General features: G+C 35.6%; 1 protein-coding gene across 1 annotated transcript in view; it reads left to right on the top strand.

Annotated features, from left to right (window-relative positions):
• Positions 1-16876, top strand: part of LOC125679016 (rho GTPase-activating protein 7-like) — an 82328-nt gene that overhangs the window by 10953 nt on the left and 54499 nt on the right. The window contains exon 5 of the mRNA XM_048917885.2: positions 12758-12952. Within this exon, the coding sequence (XP_048773842.2) occupies positions 12758-12952 (195 nt within the window). The remainder of the gene's footprint in view (positions 1-12757; positions 12953-16876) is intronic.

Raw genomic sequence — 16876 nt, 5'->3', positions numbered from 1 at the left:
GAAAAATTGGTAAGTGTACAGTGGACCTTCAGGTATTCGGACACTTCAGGTTTTGGATGATATTTTGGGGGAACAAATTTTGTCTAGTTTATGTGGAATTGAGTGTTCTGGATCCAGACGGTCTTTTCATCCACAAAAACACAAATTGCATTTTTCCAATATATAATTTGGTACATTTAACCAGATTATAATTTTTCATTAGTCTGTTGGCTCTGTTCAGCCCCAGCCCTAGGAACTGGGTGTAAATTGTTGTATAACACTGTCTTGGGTCTCTAAAAGACATCTAACTGTGATCTGTCATCATTGCATTTCATTCATTTCATTTATTCGCTCAAACCATTCACAATGGTACATGAGGTACATAAATTTATATTAATTTTGTAATTGTATAAAACAATACTTCCAAGGGTACAAATATATAAATAATGCATGCATATATATGTTCATTAGCAAAAATTAGAGGTGGGGGCGTAATGCATACAAAGAGGTTCGGACATTTAATAAATATATTTATATTTTTATCCCCAAAGATTTGCTGTGAGGTTAATCATAGGTCGTTTATTGTGTATATGCACAAGATTCTCATTTCTCTAACCTGTTTTGAGTGGGTACTACCGTATCGCCAAGGGAAATTAATTTTTAGATTGAATGTTACCTGCAAAATATATACTGTGGTTGTTTTTTTCATATATATATATATATATCGATCTAATGACCATCCAGTGTACCTGTCAAAGAAGATCTTATTTTAATTAGATTTGCTATCAGGTGCACAGTATTTTACATATAGACCAGTATTTCATTATTTGATAACATCATAAAACCATGCACATTTAATCAATAGTTTGAATCAGATTTACACAGAATGTATATATGCGTACTTAAATGTAATTAAAATTATAGATGTTAGATCTACTTGCATACATAACAAGCAAGCACATCAAGTATCTAATTTTAATTAGATTGATGATTTACATGTGCATTAATGTGATATAACTTGGGATGATCAATCTAATTAAAATCAGACTTCTTAGATCCGCGCCGTATACTTTGGTATACTTTGCGTAAAAAGATGACGTCATAACCCCTAATCGGATTATATCAGATCTTCTTTCGCAAAGTATGGCACGGATCTAAGAAGTCTGATTTTAATTAGATTGATTGTTGGAATGATTAGCACATGTGCAGATAATGTCAGACTGAGTGTAAATGAGCTGTTCAATTTAAATTCAAAGCTGTCCCAGATGTGATTGCTTATCAATCCAAGGGGAGGGTTCAGTCATTTGGAATACGCTGGTTTCGAGATACGTCTGAGTTATTTCCCTTTGGAGAACTCTCGTACTTAGTAAGGTGCAAAACAACTTGTTTACACGCGGGAGTAGGACAGATAAGTGAATCTGCACAGTAAGTTTATCATACACAGTTTCATCACCCAATTTCGACTTGTACACAAACTAAGTAAAAGACAAGTATTCAAGAAGTAATGAAATACTTGGAATTCTTATTATATCACGTTATTTTGTTGCTCCTACCTATCATATCCAGGACATTGCTTGGAAATATGGCATTGTATTTATGTTTCCACTTTAGTAAAACATTTCTTTTGATGGTATTTTATATTTCCTACATCAAGTATTTAAAAAGAAGTCGGTTTTTATACATTTTATCATCTTTCTCATTGACTGTAGTACCACTCTGTCCCACCTAAGCATTCAAAGTTCCACTAAATGCACCTCCTACACAGGAGAGCTCTAATCTCGAAACTGGCATATTAGCTTGGGCAGTTATTAGTATGGACAGCGTCAAATGTCAGTCATCACATGCTCTCGAGTGGCAATCATGTCTACACCACCGACCAAGTTTTAATTATACAAGGTATTAAATTATTACATAATAATTATATTCCCCATAAAGCAATTAAATTTTGATTTCAGCCGTAGTGCATGTTAGTTAGTAAATAAGTACATTAATTTACAAATGTTCTTGCAGAGTGAGGCACTAACTCAGGGTAGTAAGTCTTCATTTCAAGAAAAAAAATTTTTTTAACTGTTTTACACCTAACACCATTTTACACTTGATAAACTTTGGGTGTAATCTTATTAATGGAATGTTCTCAGTGTTTATTTGTTTTTGTTTATTATTTTATTGTTTTCAAGTTGTGTTTCATTGTCTGTTAGCCTACTGTAATGTTGGGATATGGGGATTCATTTTTCTGTTTGTGTTTTTATGTGACGTCACAGAGGGGTTAGTGCCATGCCAGGAATGGCACTAACCCTTAGTGCCATGCCTGGCATGGCACTAACCCTTAGTGCGCATGTCAGTAACCCTTAGTGCCATGCCTGGCATGGCACTAACCCCATCGCTTTGTTCCAAGTATTACCGCGATTCAAACTGCATTTCTCAGTTGTTGTAACAGAAAACAGCAATTTCCACAATTGATCATACATCCAGCCCCGTAAGATCTGCAATAGCTCGATATACAAGCTTGGCCTGCCCTCGCACTTCGCAACGTGCACTTGTCTCGGTTATGAGCAAACCGTCGCATAGAGGACGAATAAACATACCTACACTTCTTCATCTCTTCAACTGCGACCATTTGCAACGATTTATAAGAGGCAATGCGACGTTCAAATTCTACAAGGACCAGTACGCCGCAATGTAAACACTCTCTCGATCTGGTATGGCCGCCGCGACCGCGCCTGCTGCAGACTATCTATTTAGCGACGTCACAAATTTAATTCTGACGTAACGTACACTGATTCCCGTACTTTGGTAATATAACGTAGGAAATATCAACACATTAAAATGTTGCGAATTTTAAAGTCATTTATTCACCATTAAGTTCTCCTATATCATGGTAAACACATATCACGGGTGCATATCCCATGGTATTACGGATCAGCGAGAATAATGGATCGAAATCATTAGAGTTTCATGATCCGCCCCTTGATTTAGGCCCGACTTAAAAGCTCAAATTTAGTGTGCAAAGTCTTCAACTTGGAAGCCAGTGTGACGTGTCGTTGATTGTTACGTCATGGTGAACCATCCCTGTATCTTACAAAAGTTTGATAAGATAAATGCTGGCCGAGTTAGAAGGTGCCCCCCCCCCCCTTTTTTTTAACAGAACATGGTATATGTATGCGACTGTACGCTGATCCTCTTTGTTATCGTGTATATACAATTATGATGTATCATACAGGCCGCATCATATTTAATGACGATTGGATTAGCTGATAAAACAGTGATTCATGATCACAATTCAGTCATCACCGATGTCTACATAACTCGGTAATTCTTCAATTTTCCAAGCATCGCATGTATTGTTTTTTATAATAATAAGTCTACTATTTTTTATAATTTGGTATTGATCGCATGTATTGTATATTTATTTTAATGATTTTATTATGTTTAGATCTAGATATTAATTTATAGAGATTTTTTAAAAAGCGTATTTCATTATATAGGTCTACATGCAATATAAAGTTAGCTTATTTCTATGTATATTCATGAAATCTAATTCTGTGTCATTCTATGGTATTAAGTTATATGACCGCAAGAAGAAACGGGCCAACAAGTACATTTTTGAAGAATTTGGCTTGAAGATGGAGTTCACCTCAATGATCACGGGAATCGCCTGTTTTATCACAGCATTCTATCAGCCCTTCGACTGATCCTGGGAAGTGAAGGTCCTAGGGAGACTCGTGTGTCTGAATGGCATCTAACCTGTGCTGCAGACTATCAAGATCCAGTCAAAACGGCCTTTTTCAAGGCCACCAATAATTTAGAAAAGACACCACTATTACAACTTGCAAGAAATGTAATAAATTGCAAATGTATAATGATACATCGAAGCATACACGAATCTATATTATGTATTTATGGGGAAGTAAAGCTGGTTTATAAGAAATTTTGAGGGAAATATTAATGTGAAGACGCCTTTAATGTATAACCAAGATTTCCTTATAACTCAAACTCGGCTAAGTTTCTTTTCTTAGCGCGAGCCTGCCCATTACATCGGGTCACAATATTTAGTAAGTGATAGATTTACTGGAACTTTAGTGGGGAGTGGGTGCAACTTTATTGCCCCCCCCTCCCCCCCCGCACTAGATTTTACAGAAGTTATGGGGTTTGAAATATATCTCCTATTTAAGCCCAATTAAAATCTAATCTAATCAAAATCAGATCCTAAGATTTACGCTCACAATCGCTACCATACGCAGAGTATTCGGTGCGGATCTAAGAAGTCTGATTTTAAATAGATTGATTAAAATTAATTGATTGATTATCATCCCATCCCGCCCGCCCCTCAAAAAAGAGCCTCGCAAAAATTACGATTTCCAACAAACTTGCTTCCCAGTGACTTGAGTGAATGATTCAAAGTCACAGAATGTTGGTTTTACATCTTCTACCAAGGATTCTTTGAATGTTAACTTGATTAACACATTGTGTGATGCCTTTTGTCATGATTTTTTCCCCCGGGAAATAAAAATTAAAAAAATAAAATTCTCCCATCCGCCCAATATTTTTTGTGACAATGGTTGATAATTTACTAATTAGTTGAATTTGGCCTCATCATTCATTTGTTATATTTTCTTTCATTTGTAATTCAGAAAGAAAAAATAATGCTAATAAAATTGATAAAACATTGAAGATAACAATACCCAGGATGTAAGAATTACACAATAGAAAAGTTACTTTTGCTGTTTCACGGGTAAAGCATGCGCCGATCGATGTCTGGGGTGTTGAAGCAGACAGGAAGTGTTATGTAATAGATATACACATACCTGTGAACGTTTTTTTTCTGTCAGTAATAGAAATGTTTCTGAACATGAATCGAAGATGAACATGAATCTGACACGAATATGAAACTGATGCATCCGATCCCGATTGGAAAGAAAATTATGAATATGAACATTGAATATAGTAAAAAGAAGATAGTTTACCTGGAGACCGCCAACAACTCAACAGTACGAAGTGAATTATTTTTTAAATATGCAGCTGCCATGAATAATAAATTTGTTCATGCAAGTTACTTAATTATTCATAAAGTAATTTGTAAACAGCGGGAAATGTACAGTTAACGTTAGTTACTACAATATTTAAAACATAACCTGGGGTCTAAATTTAGTGGGTGAGGGAATTTCATGGTTTTATATGGGGAAAAAATGCATTGATTGTAATTTTTAAAATATTTTACTATTTAAATAAAATATTTGTGAGATACAAAATATGTTAAACACAGCATAGATATCCGGAAAGGGGAGGGGGGCACACACCCCATCCCCCTTTTTGAAATTCAATAAAAATGATGATATGCAGGTTTGGCACTTAAGCAATTAAAACGAGTTCAACTTCGTTGCAACTCGGCTAAAAAGTATACTAACATCGTGTAACCATAATGCGATTTCTACAGTATTGAAAGTTGTTTAAAACCAGTAAGTCTTTGAGCTCGCCTTTAACATTCATTCATTCTTTTGTGTGCCATTTTTCAGCATACATTTAGATGTGGAGTTAAGGGTAGAACGGAGAAAGTGTGTTCGAATTTCCAAAGAAGTTTTACCACCCCCCACCCCCCTCTCTCTCTCTTTCGCCACACACACACACACACATCTCCATTTTTCTCTCTACGCACACATCCTCTCTCTCACATACACACTTCGCACAAATATTCTTATATTAATCTCGGTTGAGATTCGGCTCGGCTGAATATTTGGACTGACGCCTTCACCGAATCTCGGAGCAGTCCTTCATAATTCATGTCTGGAAATTTACTTTCAGCTTCGGTCAGTCCAAATATTCAGCCCAGCCGAATCTTAACCGAGATTAAAATATTCTCTCTCTCTCTCTCTCTCTCTCTCTTGGAACATCCTTTTCTGCTTTTCCTAAACATGCATTTTTTTTTAATTTTTACACCATATTAGCAAACCCAAAGAAGTATTTCTAATGAGAAAGACAACATATGATTATAATCTGCCGATAATAAAGTCTCCCAAACGAAGTACTGGCTGTATAAAAGTGAGCTTTTTCTGAGTACTACTATTTTCTTCCACATTAATAACTCCCTTACACTAAGTCAATGTCAATTTTAATTTTATCTAAAACATTTACATAAAAAAAGATCTTGATTTTTGCCATAGCCCCCCCCCCCCTTTTTTTTAAAAACCAATACTAAGTCCTTGTTCCCCTCTCTTTCGTGTTGAAACTCTAGGTCTAAATGTAAAGATTTTCCCTATATATTTGCATGTAAAACTTCGATCCCCTATTGTGGCCCCATCCAACCCCCGGGGTCCATGATTTGAACAAACATGAATATGCACTATGCCAGGAAGCTTTCGTGTAAATCTCAGCTTTTCTGGCCTCTTGGTTCTTCAGAAGATTTTTAAAGATTTTTCCAATATATTTGTATGTAAAACTTTGATCCCCTATTGTGGCCCCATCATACACCCGGGGGGGGGGGGGGGGGGGCATGATTTTAACAAACTTGAATCAGCATTAAGTCAGGAAGCTTTCATGCAAATATCAGCTTTTCTGACTAAGTGGTTCTTGAGAAGAAATTTTTTAAATATTTCCCTATATCTTGGTATGTAAAACGTTGATCCCCTATTGTGGCCCCATCATACCCCCAGGGGCCATGATTTGAACAAACTTGAATCTGCACTATGTCAGGAATCTTTCATGTAAATGTCAGCAATATGATTACAATTCGGTTAGAAATTATTATTAATATGCAGTAAGTCTAGAACTTAAACGGACAACGGAACGGAGCACGGAAAATATATTGGAAGGAGGTCGGCATTTTGTAAAACCAAAGAGCTTATGAACAAGGAAAGAGAGAACGGAAAGTCATGCTCAGAGTCCACCGTTTCATATACTTCATGCAAATGCATGTAATGTATCTTAAAATCATCATAATTTATTATGAGAAATATCAAGCAAGTGCCTGTGGGTACCAACCCTCGCCTCCCGGCTTTGTCATTTCCTACCCCCTACCCCTTTCCTTCCTTTTCCCACCGATTGTGATAGTATATTGTAAGAAACAGATATACTGCAAAAGACTTCAATTATAATTCAACAAATTTTATTATATGTTTTAATGGCTGCCACAACAAATGACGATTTTATGAACCTAATCAATGAATCGGTTTTCATCTCCACCACCTCCCTCCCCCGAAACAACATTGAAAAATATGTAATAATTTTCTTAAGGATGTATGCTACACCAGAGAATTTTAATCTAGATGAAAAGTGAAGAATATGTACAATATTTTGAAGTTGAAATTTTTCACATTTACTTTATTTTGTCAAACAAATACAGTTTTAGTCGAAGATAATCTGGAAAAGAATTAAAACCCCTGCTGGACTCGAACATGCGACCTACAGTTCAGCAGTCGGTATTCTTTTTTTTTTCCCTCTCTATTTTTCTTTCTTTCTCTTTTTGCAGTCGGTATTCTAACCTGCTGCGCTACTCGGTTAGGTATTTAAATTGAAAAGGACAAGTCAAATATTGCTGATATCGATTTTTCATCCATGTTTTTAAAGGAAGTCAGCCATTATGACGATGTAGAGTACTACCTTAACAATTTTCCCCTAACACAGCCATTTTATATCTGACTTGCTTTTAATCAGACTTTATATTTTAGGGTACAAAACAAATACTTTTTCAGTATATTATATTTATATGATTCGTTTTCAGTATTTTAGTTTGTTGTTTTTTTCTCTTTTAACCAACTACTTTGATAATGGGGGGGGAGTGGGGGGGGGGGGGGGGGTTCCAGAAAATGACAAAGCCGGAAAAATGGAGTGGCGCTTGATATTTTTCACAATAAACTATAATAATTTGGGTTGGTTTTTTTTTTATTTGGGGGGGGGGGGGGGGTAGGGGTAGGTTTCGTTTCGCATTTTACAGGTACACCAGGCTTTCCACAGATAATGCTTGTCTCATCGATCGATATAAAGCCTCGACTGAAATAATTTCTACTTATAACAAGCAGGCACAGGGACGCTATGCCCGCTTTGACCCGAACTCTGTGCTACCATAAATATAGATATCTATATCTAGATTTCGGGCCCCAAAAAGCCTTAACCCCTGTGATTCGTTCCTATCCAAGACATTGTGTGGTAAGATCACTGTTCTCGGCAGTTTACATTGAATAGAGGGGTAAAAATTCTTGCATATTTCTATTATTGAAAAAAAAAGACCTTCAACGTAAGCTTACTACGAAACAGCTATATCCAAATGTGTCCACTTAGCCTAACAACGATTTCATAAAAAAAGAAGAAAGAAAATGAGGGGGAAGTGATCTAGTACATGTAGAAGATTTGTCTTCCATTTCTCTTGAACGCTTTGAATTAAAATAATATTTAAAGTAGGGATAGTCCATTAGGCTGATATATTCATAGCAAATAGTACGAATGTACTTATCAGAATAAAGTGAGTGCGCGCACACACACACAATTATAACATATTCAATACATATATTAAATACTAACTTAGTTTGAACGTACATGTGTTTAGTGTAATATAATTACAAAGTGATCGGGCCTCGGGCCCAAGTTTTAAAAACTTAGTCCTCCCTCTTCATATGCATGGTGATATAATAAATACAAAGTCTTTCATAATATGCATGATTATGCATGATGCTGCGAAATATTCAACATTAGACATGGAATCTAACAACAAAAATGGTTCAAAATGCCCCATCTTTTACTATATTTCCGCAACAAAGACAACTTATATGAATGTACTATACATGTATTGATTGATTGAATATTGTTTAACGTCACTCTCGAGAATGTTTCACTCATATGGAGACGTCACCACTGCCGGTGAAGGGCTGCAAAATTTAAGCCTATGCTGGCGCTTAGGCCTTTGAGCAGGGAGGGATCTTTACCGTGCCACACCTGCTGTGACATGGAGCCTCGGTTTTTGCGGTATCAAACGAAGGACCGCCGCATTTATTCGCCTTCTACGACAAGCAAGGGGGTACTGAGGACCTATTCTAACCCGCGGATCCCCACGGGATGATATATGTATTGAAAGTATTTACTAACTGATTTCCCAATATTCATAAGATTTTAGAAAACCGTAAAAAATTCTTGAGGTAAATTCTGACCGCCTTAAAAACGTTTTTAGAGATATGCCCATAGTGGCTTTTAAAAGAGACAAAAATTAAAGGAAAATTATAATCAATAAATATAATTACATATGATTGATACTATAAGGAGTCTTGGTTACATTTTAAAGGCATAGGGTCTAAGATATTGGTGAAATTTTGCATGTTTCAAAAAGGTGGCGAAATTTAAGATCATAACTAGAAAATCACACAATGTTCTTCAGAATGTTTACAAACACATTGGATAACGATAGTAATTACAAAATAATTCCCTGTTCTCATTTGCCTAAACTGGTACCCTGTTGATTTCGCATCTCTTATGTTTGTATGTAGCCACCAATCAGCGGGGTACAAGTTTAATATATTGTCCTCCAGACAAAATTTTTATATAGGGCTAATAGATAACTCATAATTAATACTACAAATTTCTTTTTTGGAGTTCTTGCAAAATATTGTGATGTCATTTTTTGAGATAAAAGATAGACCCTATGCCTTTAATGTTATTCAAATTATATTAAAACTATATAAATTCGTTTGTACTTCAATTTATCATAACTTTTCAATATTGATTCCTTTCTTGCAAGTTGTAATAGTGGTGTCTTTTCTAAAATATTGGTGGCCTTGAAAAAGGCCGTTTTGACTGGATCTTGATAGTCTGCAGCACAGGTTAGATGCCATTCAGGTACACGAGTCTCCCCAGGACCTGCACTTCACAGGATCAGTCGAAGGGCTGATACAATGCTGCGATTAAACAGGCGATTCCCGCGATCATTGAGGTGAACTCCATCTTCAAGCCAAATTCTTCAAAAATGTACTTGTTGGCCCGTTTCTTCTTGCGGTCATATAACTTAATATCATAGAATGACACAGAATTAGATTTCATGAATATACATAAAAATAAGCTAACTTTATATTACATGTATATAATGAAATACGCTTTTTAAAAAATCTCTATAAATTAATATCTAAACATAATAAAATCATTAAAATAAATATACAATACATGCGATCAATACCAAATTAAAAAAATAGTAGACTAATTATTATAAAAAACAATACATGCGATGCTTGGAAAATTGAAGAATTACCGAGTTATGTAGACATCGGCGATGACTGAATTGTGATCATGAATCACTGTTTTATCAGCTAATCCAATCGTCATTAAATATGATGCGGCCTGTATGATACATCATAATTGTATATACACGATAACAAAGAGGATCAGCGTACAGTCGCATACATATACCATGTTCTGTTTTTAAAAAAAAAAAGGGGGGGGGGGCACCTTCTAACTCGGCCAGCATTTATTGTAAGATACAGGGATGGTTCACCATGACGTAACAATCAACGACACGTCACACTGGCTTCCAAGTTGAAGACTTTGCACACTAAATTTGAGCTTTTAAGTCGGGCCTAAATCAAGGGGCGGATCATGAAACTCTAATGATTTCGATCCATTATTCTCGCTGATCCGTAATACCATGGGATATGCACCCGTGATATGTGTTTACCATGATATAGGAGAACTTAATGGTGAATAAATGACTTTAAAATTCGCAACATTTTAATGTGTTGATATTTCCTACGTTATATTACCAAAGTACGGGAATCAGTGTACGCTACGTCAGAATTAAATTTGTGACGTCGCTAAATAGATAGTCTGCAGCAGGCGAGGTCGCGGCGGCCATACCAGATCGAGAGAGTGTTTACATTGCGGCGTACTGGTCCTTGTAGAATTTGAACGTCGCATTGCCTCTTATAAATCGTTGCAAATGGTCGCAGTTGAAGAGATGATGAAGTGTAGGTATGTTTATTCCTCCTCTATGCGACGGGTTGCTTATAACCGAGACAAGTGCACGTTGCGAAGTGCGAGGGCAGGCCAGGCTTGTATATCGAGCTATTGCAGATCTTACGGGGCTGGATGTATGATCAATTGTGGAAATTGCTGTTTTCTGTTACAACAACTGAGAAATGCAGTTTGAATCGCGGTAATACTTGGAACAAAGCGATGGGGTTAGTGCCATGCCAGGCATGGCACTAAGGGTTACTGACATGCGCACTAAGGGTTAGTGCCATGCCAGGCATGGCACTAAGGGTTAGTGCCATTCCTGGCATGGCACTAACCCCTCTGTGACGTCACATAAAAACACAAACAGAAAAATGAACCCCCATATCCCAACATTACAGTAGGCTAACAGACAATGAAACACAACTTGAAAACAATAAAATAATAAACAAAAACAAATAAACACTGAGAACATTCCATTAATAAGATTACACCCAAAGTTTATCAAGTGTAAAATGGTGTTAGGTGTAAAACAGTTAAAAAAAATTTTTTCTTGAAATGAAGACTTACTACCCTGAGTTAGTGCCTCACTCTGCAAGAACATTTGTAAATTAATGTACTTATTTACTAACTAACATGCACTACGGCTGAAATCAAAATTTAATTGCTTTATGGGGAATATAATTATTATGTAATAGTGTTTTATGAATAAGTGTTATATAGTTTGGTACTAAAAAAGTATATTGTAGTATTCATCATGATTAAACATGTGAATTTAATGAAGACATACACACACACGAACACACACTCAAGAAGTCAAGGCAATTCAGATATCCATTTGGATATAAATTTTGATGTCAGGTCATGCATGTGACTAGGGTCAAAGTATTCACGGAAATGTGTCATATTGAAATCATGTCTGGATGTAGATTTACTTTAGTTTACCTGGAAATGTGTCATATTGATGTCATGTCTAGATGTAGATTTACTTTAGTTTACCTGGAATACTTTAAAACTTTTGTATGTTGTTACCCATGACATAAAAGCATACCCTTTTCTTGTATCTAGGTCATGTCACCAAGGTCACATACCCATTATGTGATTATGAAATGGTACGATTAGACTATCTTCATTCTTTAACATATCATTGAGCATGACCTAAAGGTGTTTTGTGATCATAAATCAAGGTCATATAGCCTGGGTCAAGGTCTCATAAATATGAGGTTTAAATCATACTAGGTTATAACTTGGAACCAATGTGGAATGTTGTCACTCCAAACTTTAGTACATACCTTAATATGTACCATGTAACTGTTGGTCAATATTATGGTTCAGTTAACTATGCAACACCCTCTGAATTCTATACTAGTTATATTCTTAAACTAATTTCCTTCTGTCTCTAGACTGGCATCTGCTAAAGTCTAACCTGAAGTACAACAACCAGTGTGGGCAAATAACCACGATTTATTATGTATAGAGACAAAGGCAGGCAATAGATAATTACATAAAGAGATATCTTGGCTGACCTCCTAATCTACTTCTACATAGATATATAGTGATCAATATGGACCAAAAAAATAATAATATCACTACAATTCACTCTGTTGTATGGGGAAAATGAGGTTCAAAGTGCAGAAACTATGTGGCCTTTGCCCTTGAAGAAGTATTTGGAGAGAAAAAATCTGCTATCCTAGAATTACAAATGAAGTAGGGATTGCTTTGAGCATTGATTGGCTAATTAAATTGTTATTAACTATCACATAACATGTTGACCGTGAAAATGACTTTGTTGGAAATAGAGAAGTAGTCTACTTTTGGTTTTGAAACTCTCATCTGATTACATTTTGATGTTTTATAGGATGAGATTGGATTATGCCTCAGTGGTGCCACCACACCTGTGACACCCACAGGAGGAGACAACTATTTGCTGGCCAGTAACCTTGACAGCAGTTGCTACAGTGATGGTCAGTTGGCAGCAGAGTTTGCAGACGGGGATCCAACCCCAGTCAATAGCCCGGGCCAGGGGGATAATGACTGGGAGATATGTAACCAGGTAAATGAGAGGATAACTGAAATACCATGAACACAGGACACTGCCTCCATTCCTACAAATAAACAATTTTGATCAAACTCATATCCTTTTACTACAACAACATTATCCAATAAAATACTTTGATTTACAAAAAAATGCTGTGAACTTTTGTAAGGTGGATGTTGTGCATTCTGCCATTTTTTTAAAAAAAATTTTTTTGGATACTGGTACATTATGACGTGTCATTTTAAATCCTGTTGCTTTTCAAAATATATGTATCCTTTATTCCAAATCTTTTTAACATTGAATAATTTTGATTTACCAGTCATGCTAGGTTAAGACATATTTCACTATGTATATACAGTGTCTGAGTGAATATATCATTATTGAATTTTGTTGGGGAAAGAAAATATTAAGGTGAAGCAATGGTTCAATAATAGATGTTGGTTGTAATATTATATGCCATTATTTAGCTGGAGGTGGAGTCCTATTAATTTGTTCTTGGCCAGCTGTGCACCTATTGATTTCAAGCCAGATTATTACTGCATTTTGATGGGTCATTTTACATTGTTTTAGTGAGATTTGATAAAATTGCTGAAGGCTTCAAAGTTCTGTGTGTCCTTCATACTGAAAGTGATTTTGTGTTGTCAGGTGATTCAGTGATTTGCCATTCTCCAATTTGTCCTCTATGCTAGAGTGAGCTTGATAAATGGTAAGGTATATTGGTCTGAGAGTTGATTCCAGTAAATGACCTTCAGGGAATAGATCCTAATGAGTTTATCAGATAGTCCCAACATCACACAGCATCTGCACTTTGTGTAATTTGATAAGACTTCTTGTCTGCTAATTACTAATCAATACAATCCTTATTTGATTACACACCAATAGTTTTCTAGTCTGGCCAATATGCCACTGGACAAAGGTCTGAAAATTATAACTGCATATTATTGGTTTTCGCATACCATAATTTGAATCGATCCTTGAAAGTTGAATCATCGCCTTTCAATAAAATCTCTTTTCTTATATGTAATGCATCATATACAAAACTTGAAGTGAAGGTATGAAATCTTGAAATAAATTAATTTTCATATGTAGATACAAGACAGAGTAAACATGGATCCTAGTAATTAATCTATACATTTCATTTTTTTTTTTAAATCAAAGTGTTCAACACAATCTGCTATTTATTGCATTTCTTTTGTTTTCCTGTATGCCAGAGATGGATTTTATAGAAATTAGCAAAATGACAGGATAAGGAGTAAAGAAGGACGAAAGAAATAGAATTTTATTAAAAAACATTTTCATGCCACCGTGATCAGAAATTCAGGGGCATATATAGTTTTTGGTCTGTCTGTTTGTCCTTAAAAAAAACCTTTAACCTTTTTGGTCATAACTTTTGAATGGATGGATATTTCACATGTGTATTCCTTTTGACATGACCTTTCTTTTGCTATAAAATTTTGACACATAACCTTCACCTTGAAGTTTGACCTACTTTTGAAAAACCTTAACCCTAGTCATAACTTTGGAATGGTTAGTGATAGGTTTTTCGTATTTGACATACATGTGCATTTCTTGTGATAAGACCTATTTTTGTACCAGAATTTCTTTGCTGCCATACGGAGACATCAGTGTTTCACAAACACATCTTGTTATTTATAAGAGAGGGTAATGTTAATGTTTAATTCAATGTATTTTAATTATCTTTATGAATTGAAAAAGATATGGTTGTGAAAATGGTCGAGGATTGAATGTAGGATACATTTCCAGTTGAACCACCACTACCATTTAGGTTTTTAGCTCACTTGAGCCGAAAGCTCAAGTGAGCTTTTCTGATCAAAATTTGTCCGTTGTCTGTCGTCGGCGTTGTAAACTTTTCACAGTTTCATCTTCTCCTCCAGAACCACTGGGTCAATTTCAACCAAACTTGGCACAAAGCATCCTTGGGTGAAGGGCTTTCAAGTTTGTTCAAATGAAGGGCCATGCCCCCATCAAAGGGGAGATAATCACAAAAATGCAAAATTAGGGTAGGGTCATTTAAAAATCTTCTTAAGAACCGCTGGGCCAGAGGAACTAAGATTTACATGAAATCTTCCTGACATAGTGCAGATTCAAGTTTGTTCAAATCATGACCTCCGGAGGTACATGTAGGTTGGGGCCACAATAGGGGATCAAAGTTTTACATACAAATATATCTAGGGAAAATCTTTAAAAATCTTTTTCTCAAGAACCATTGGGCCAAAGAAAGTGACATTTGCATGAAAGCTTTCTGACATAGTGCAGATTCAAGTTTGTTCAAATCATGGCCTCCAGGGGTAGGTTGGGGCCACAATAGGGACTAAGGTTTTACATGCATTATGGAAAGTCTTCAGATATGGGCCAAGGTGACTCAGGTGATCGATATGGCCCATGGACCTCTTGTTGATAAATTGTATCACTATGTGGACAATCTTTGAATCAGTTTAATCAACAGCACCTTGAATTAACTAGATTTGATATATTATTTAGGAGGCTGAAAATTTACATACACTTTAACTAAAATTTTAGATGTAGCATACACTAAACTTGGTTCAAGTAAGAAAAAGAAATTCTAGAAAAGGTATACATTTATATTTCTTGAGAGAAAGAGCAATTTTTTGAGCTGGGACATTCTTGCTGGTCAGTCAAAAGTTGGAAACATTTTCATTCAATATAGACTTAAAAAAACACCCATTGACACAAATAGATCTGTGAGCCTAGTCCACTCCACCCACCCATTTTTGGGGATTACCGATAACTGCCTTAGTAAATGCATTCTTCTTCGAGATATTTGTTATTGACAGTTGAAAATGTGCTTCGTAATCCTGTAATAAAAATATCGAATTACACATATCAAGAGAAGGCTTAACTTGATTTTCTATCAGTCTTTAAAGTTGTGAAAAATGCAGCTGAATTGAGGTTTGATAAGATATTGATTACATGGGTATTGGGATTTTGGACTTTAAAATGTGTTTTTGTCAGAATGAAAATTTTTTATTGGGTCAGGATATGTGTCCTATTTTGTAAATTGTCACTTGATATGTCCTGTTCTGTAATCTAATGATAGATAAAATTGTATGAAGTTGTCATACAGAGATATGGCCCAAAGTCTTAAGACGCACAGTTGGTCTGTAAACATGTGATGGTACCAAGTACCATGGGTGTAACACCTCCCTCCTGTGGCTCACGCCTGTGGAATTCTGCGTATCAGGATGATATAGAAGCTCGTCACTAGAACTGTTTTCCCCATGTATATAACTGAAGTTTCAAATGAAACTGTGCTATTCAATTCATGCCAGTTTAATGCTAGATGAAAACATGTCATACATGCATAACACCTTTACAGAGAACTGGTGATTGAATGGCCATTTTGGAGACTATCTTGCTTAACGCCCACCCCTGAGGGAGTTTTAATTTGGATAGCTTAATGTCAGAATATAGTACATTCATGTATACAAAGCTTAGTACTCAAATTAATGGAAATCACATTTGGTCTAATTCAGTCCTTTTTGATGAGATAAAGAAAAAATAAAGTAAAGTATGTACTTAGCTAGTCTTTGAAAATTTGAACAAACATGCGCAACACGGAATAAAATTGTTAAAACAGTTTTTAGGATAGAAATTATCATTGATAATGATTAAGTGTGTTAGGGTGTACTTTTGAATATATAGAGTAAAAGCAAGGCGGTATATGATGTCTCATGATAAATCTCTGAAAGGATTCTATTTTTCTGGTCTTTATCTCATTATGGGCCTTCCAATAGGATTTATTGTTAACATGAGAAAAACCAAATGTAGAATAATAATAGAGATGATTTAAATTTTCAATCCAATTTCAGACGTTCCAAAACATAAAAGTAATCTTATTAGGATTTATTTACTGTCAATAGCAAGCTATTTGGTAGATGTAATTTATGTATTTAAGGC

This window comes from Ostrea edulis, chromosome 2 (genome assembly GCF_947568905.1).
Source record: "Ostrea edulis chromosome 2, xbOstEdul1.1, whole genome shotgun sequence".
Classification (NCBI taxonomy): Eukaryota; Metazoa; Mollusca; class Bivalvia; order Ostreida; family Ostreidae; genus Ostrea; species Ostrea edulis.
This window is presented reverse-complemented; position numbering and strand designations above follow the sequence as displayed.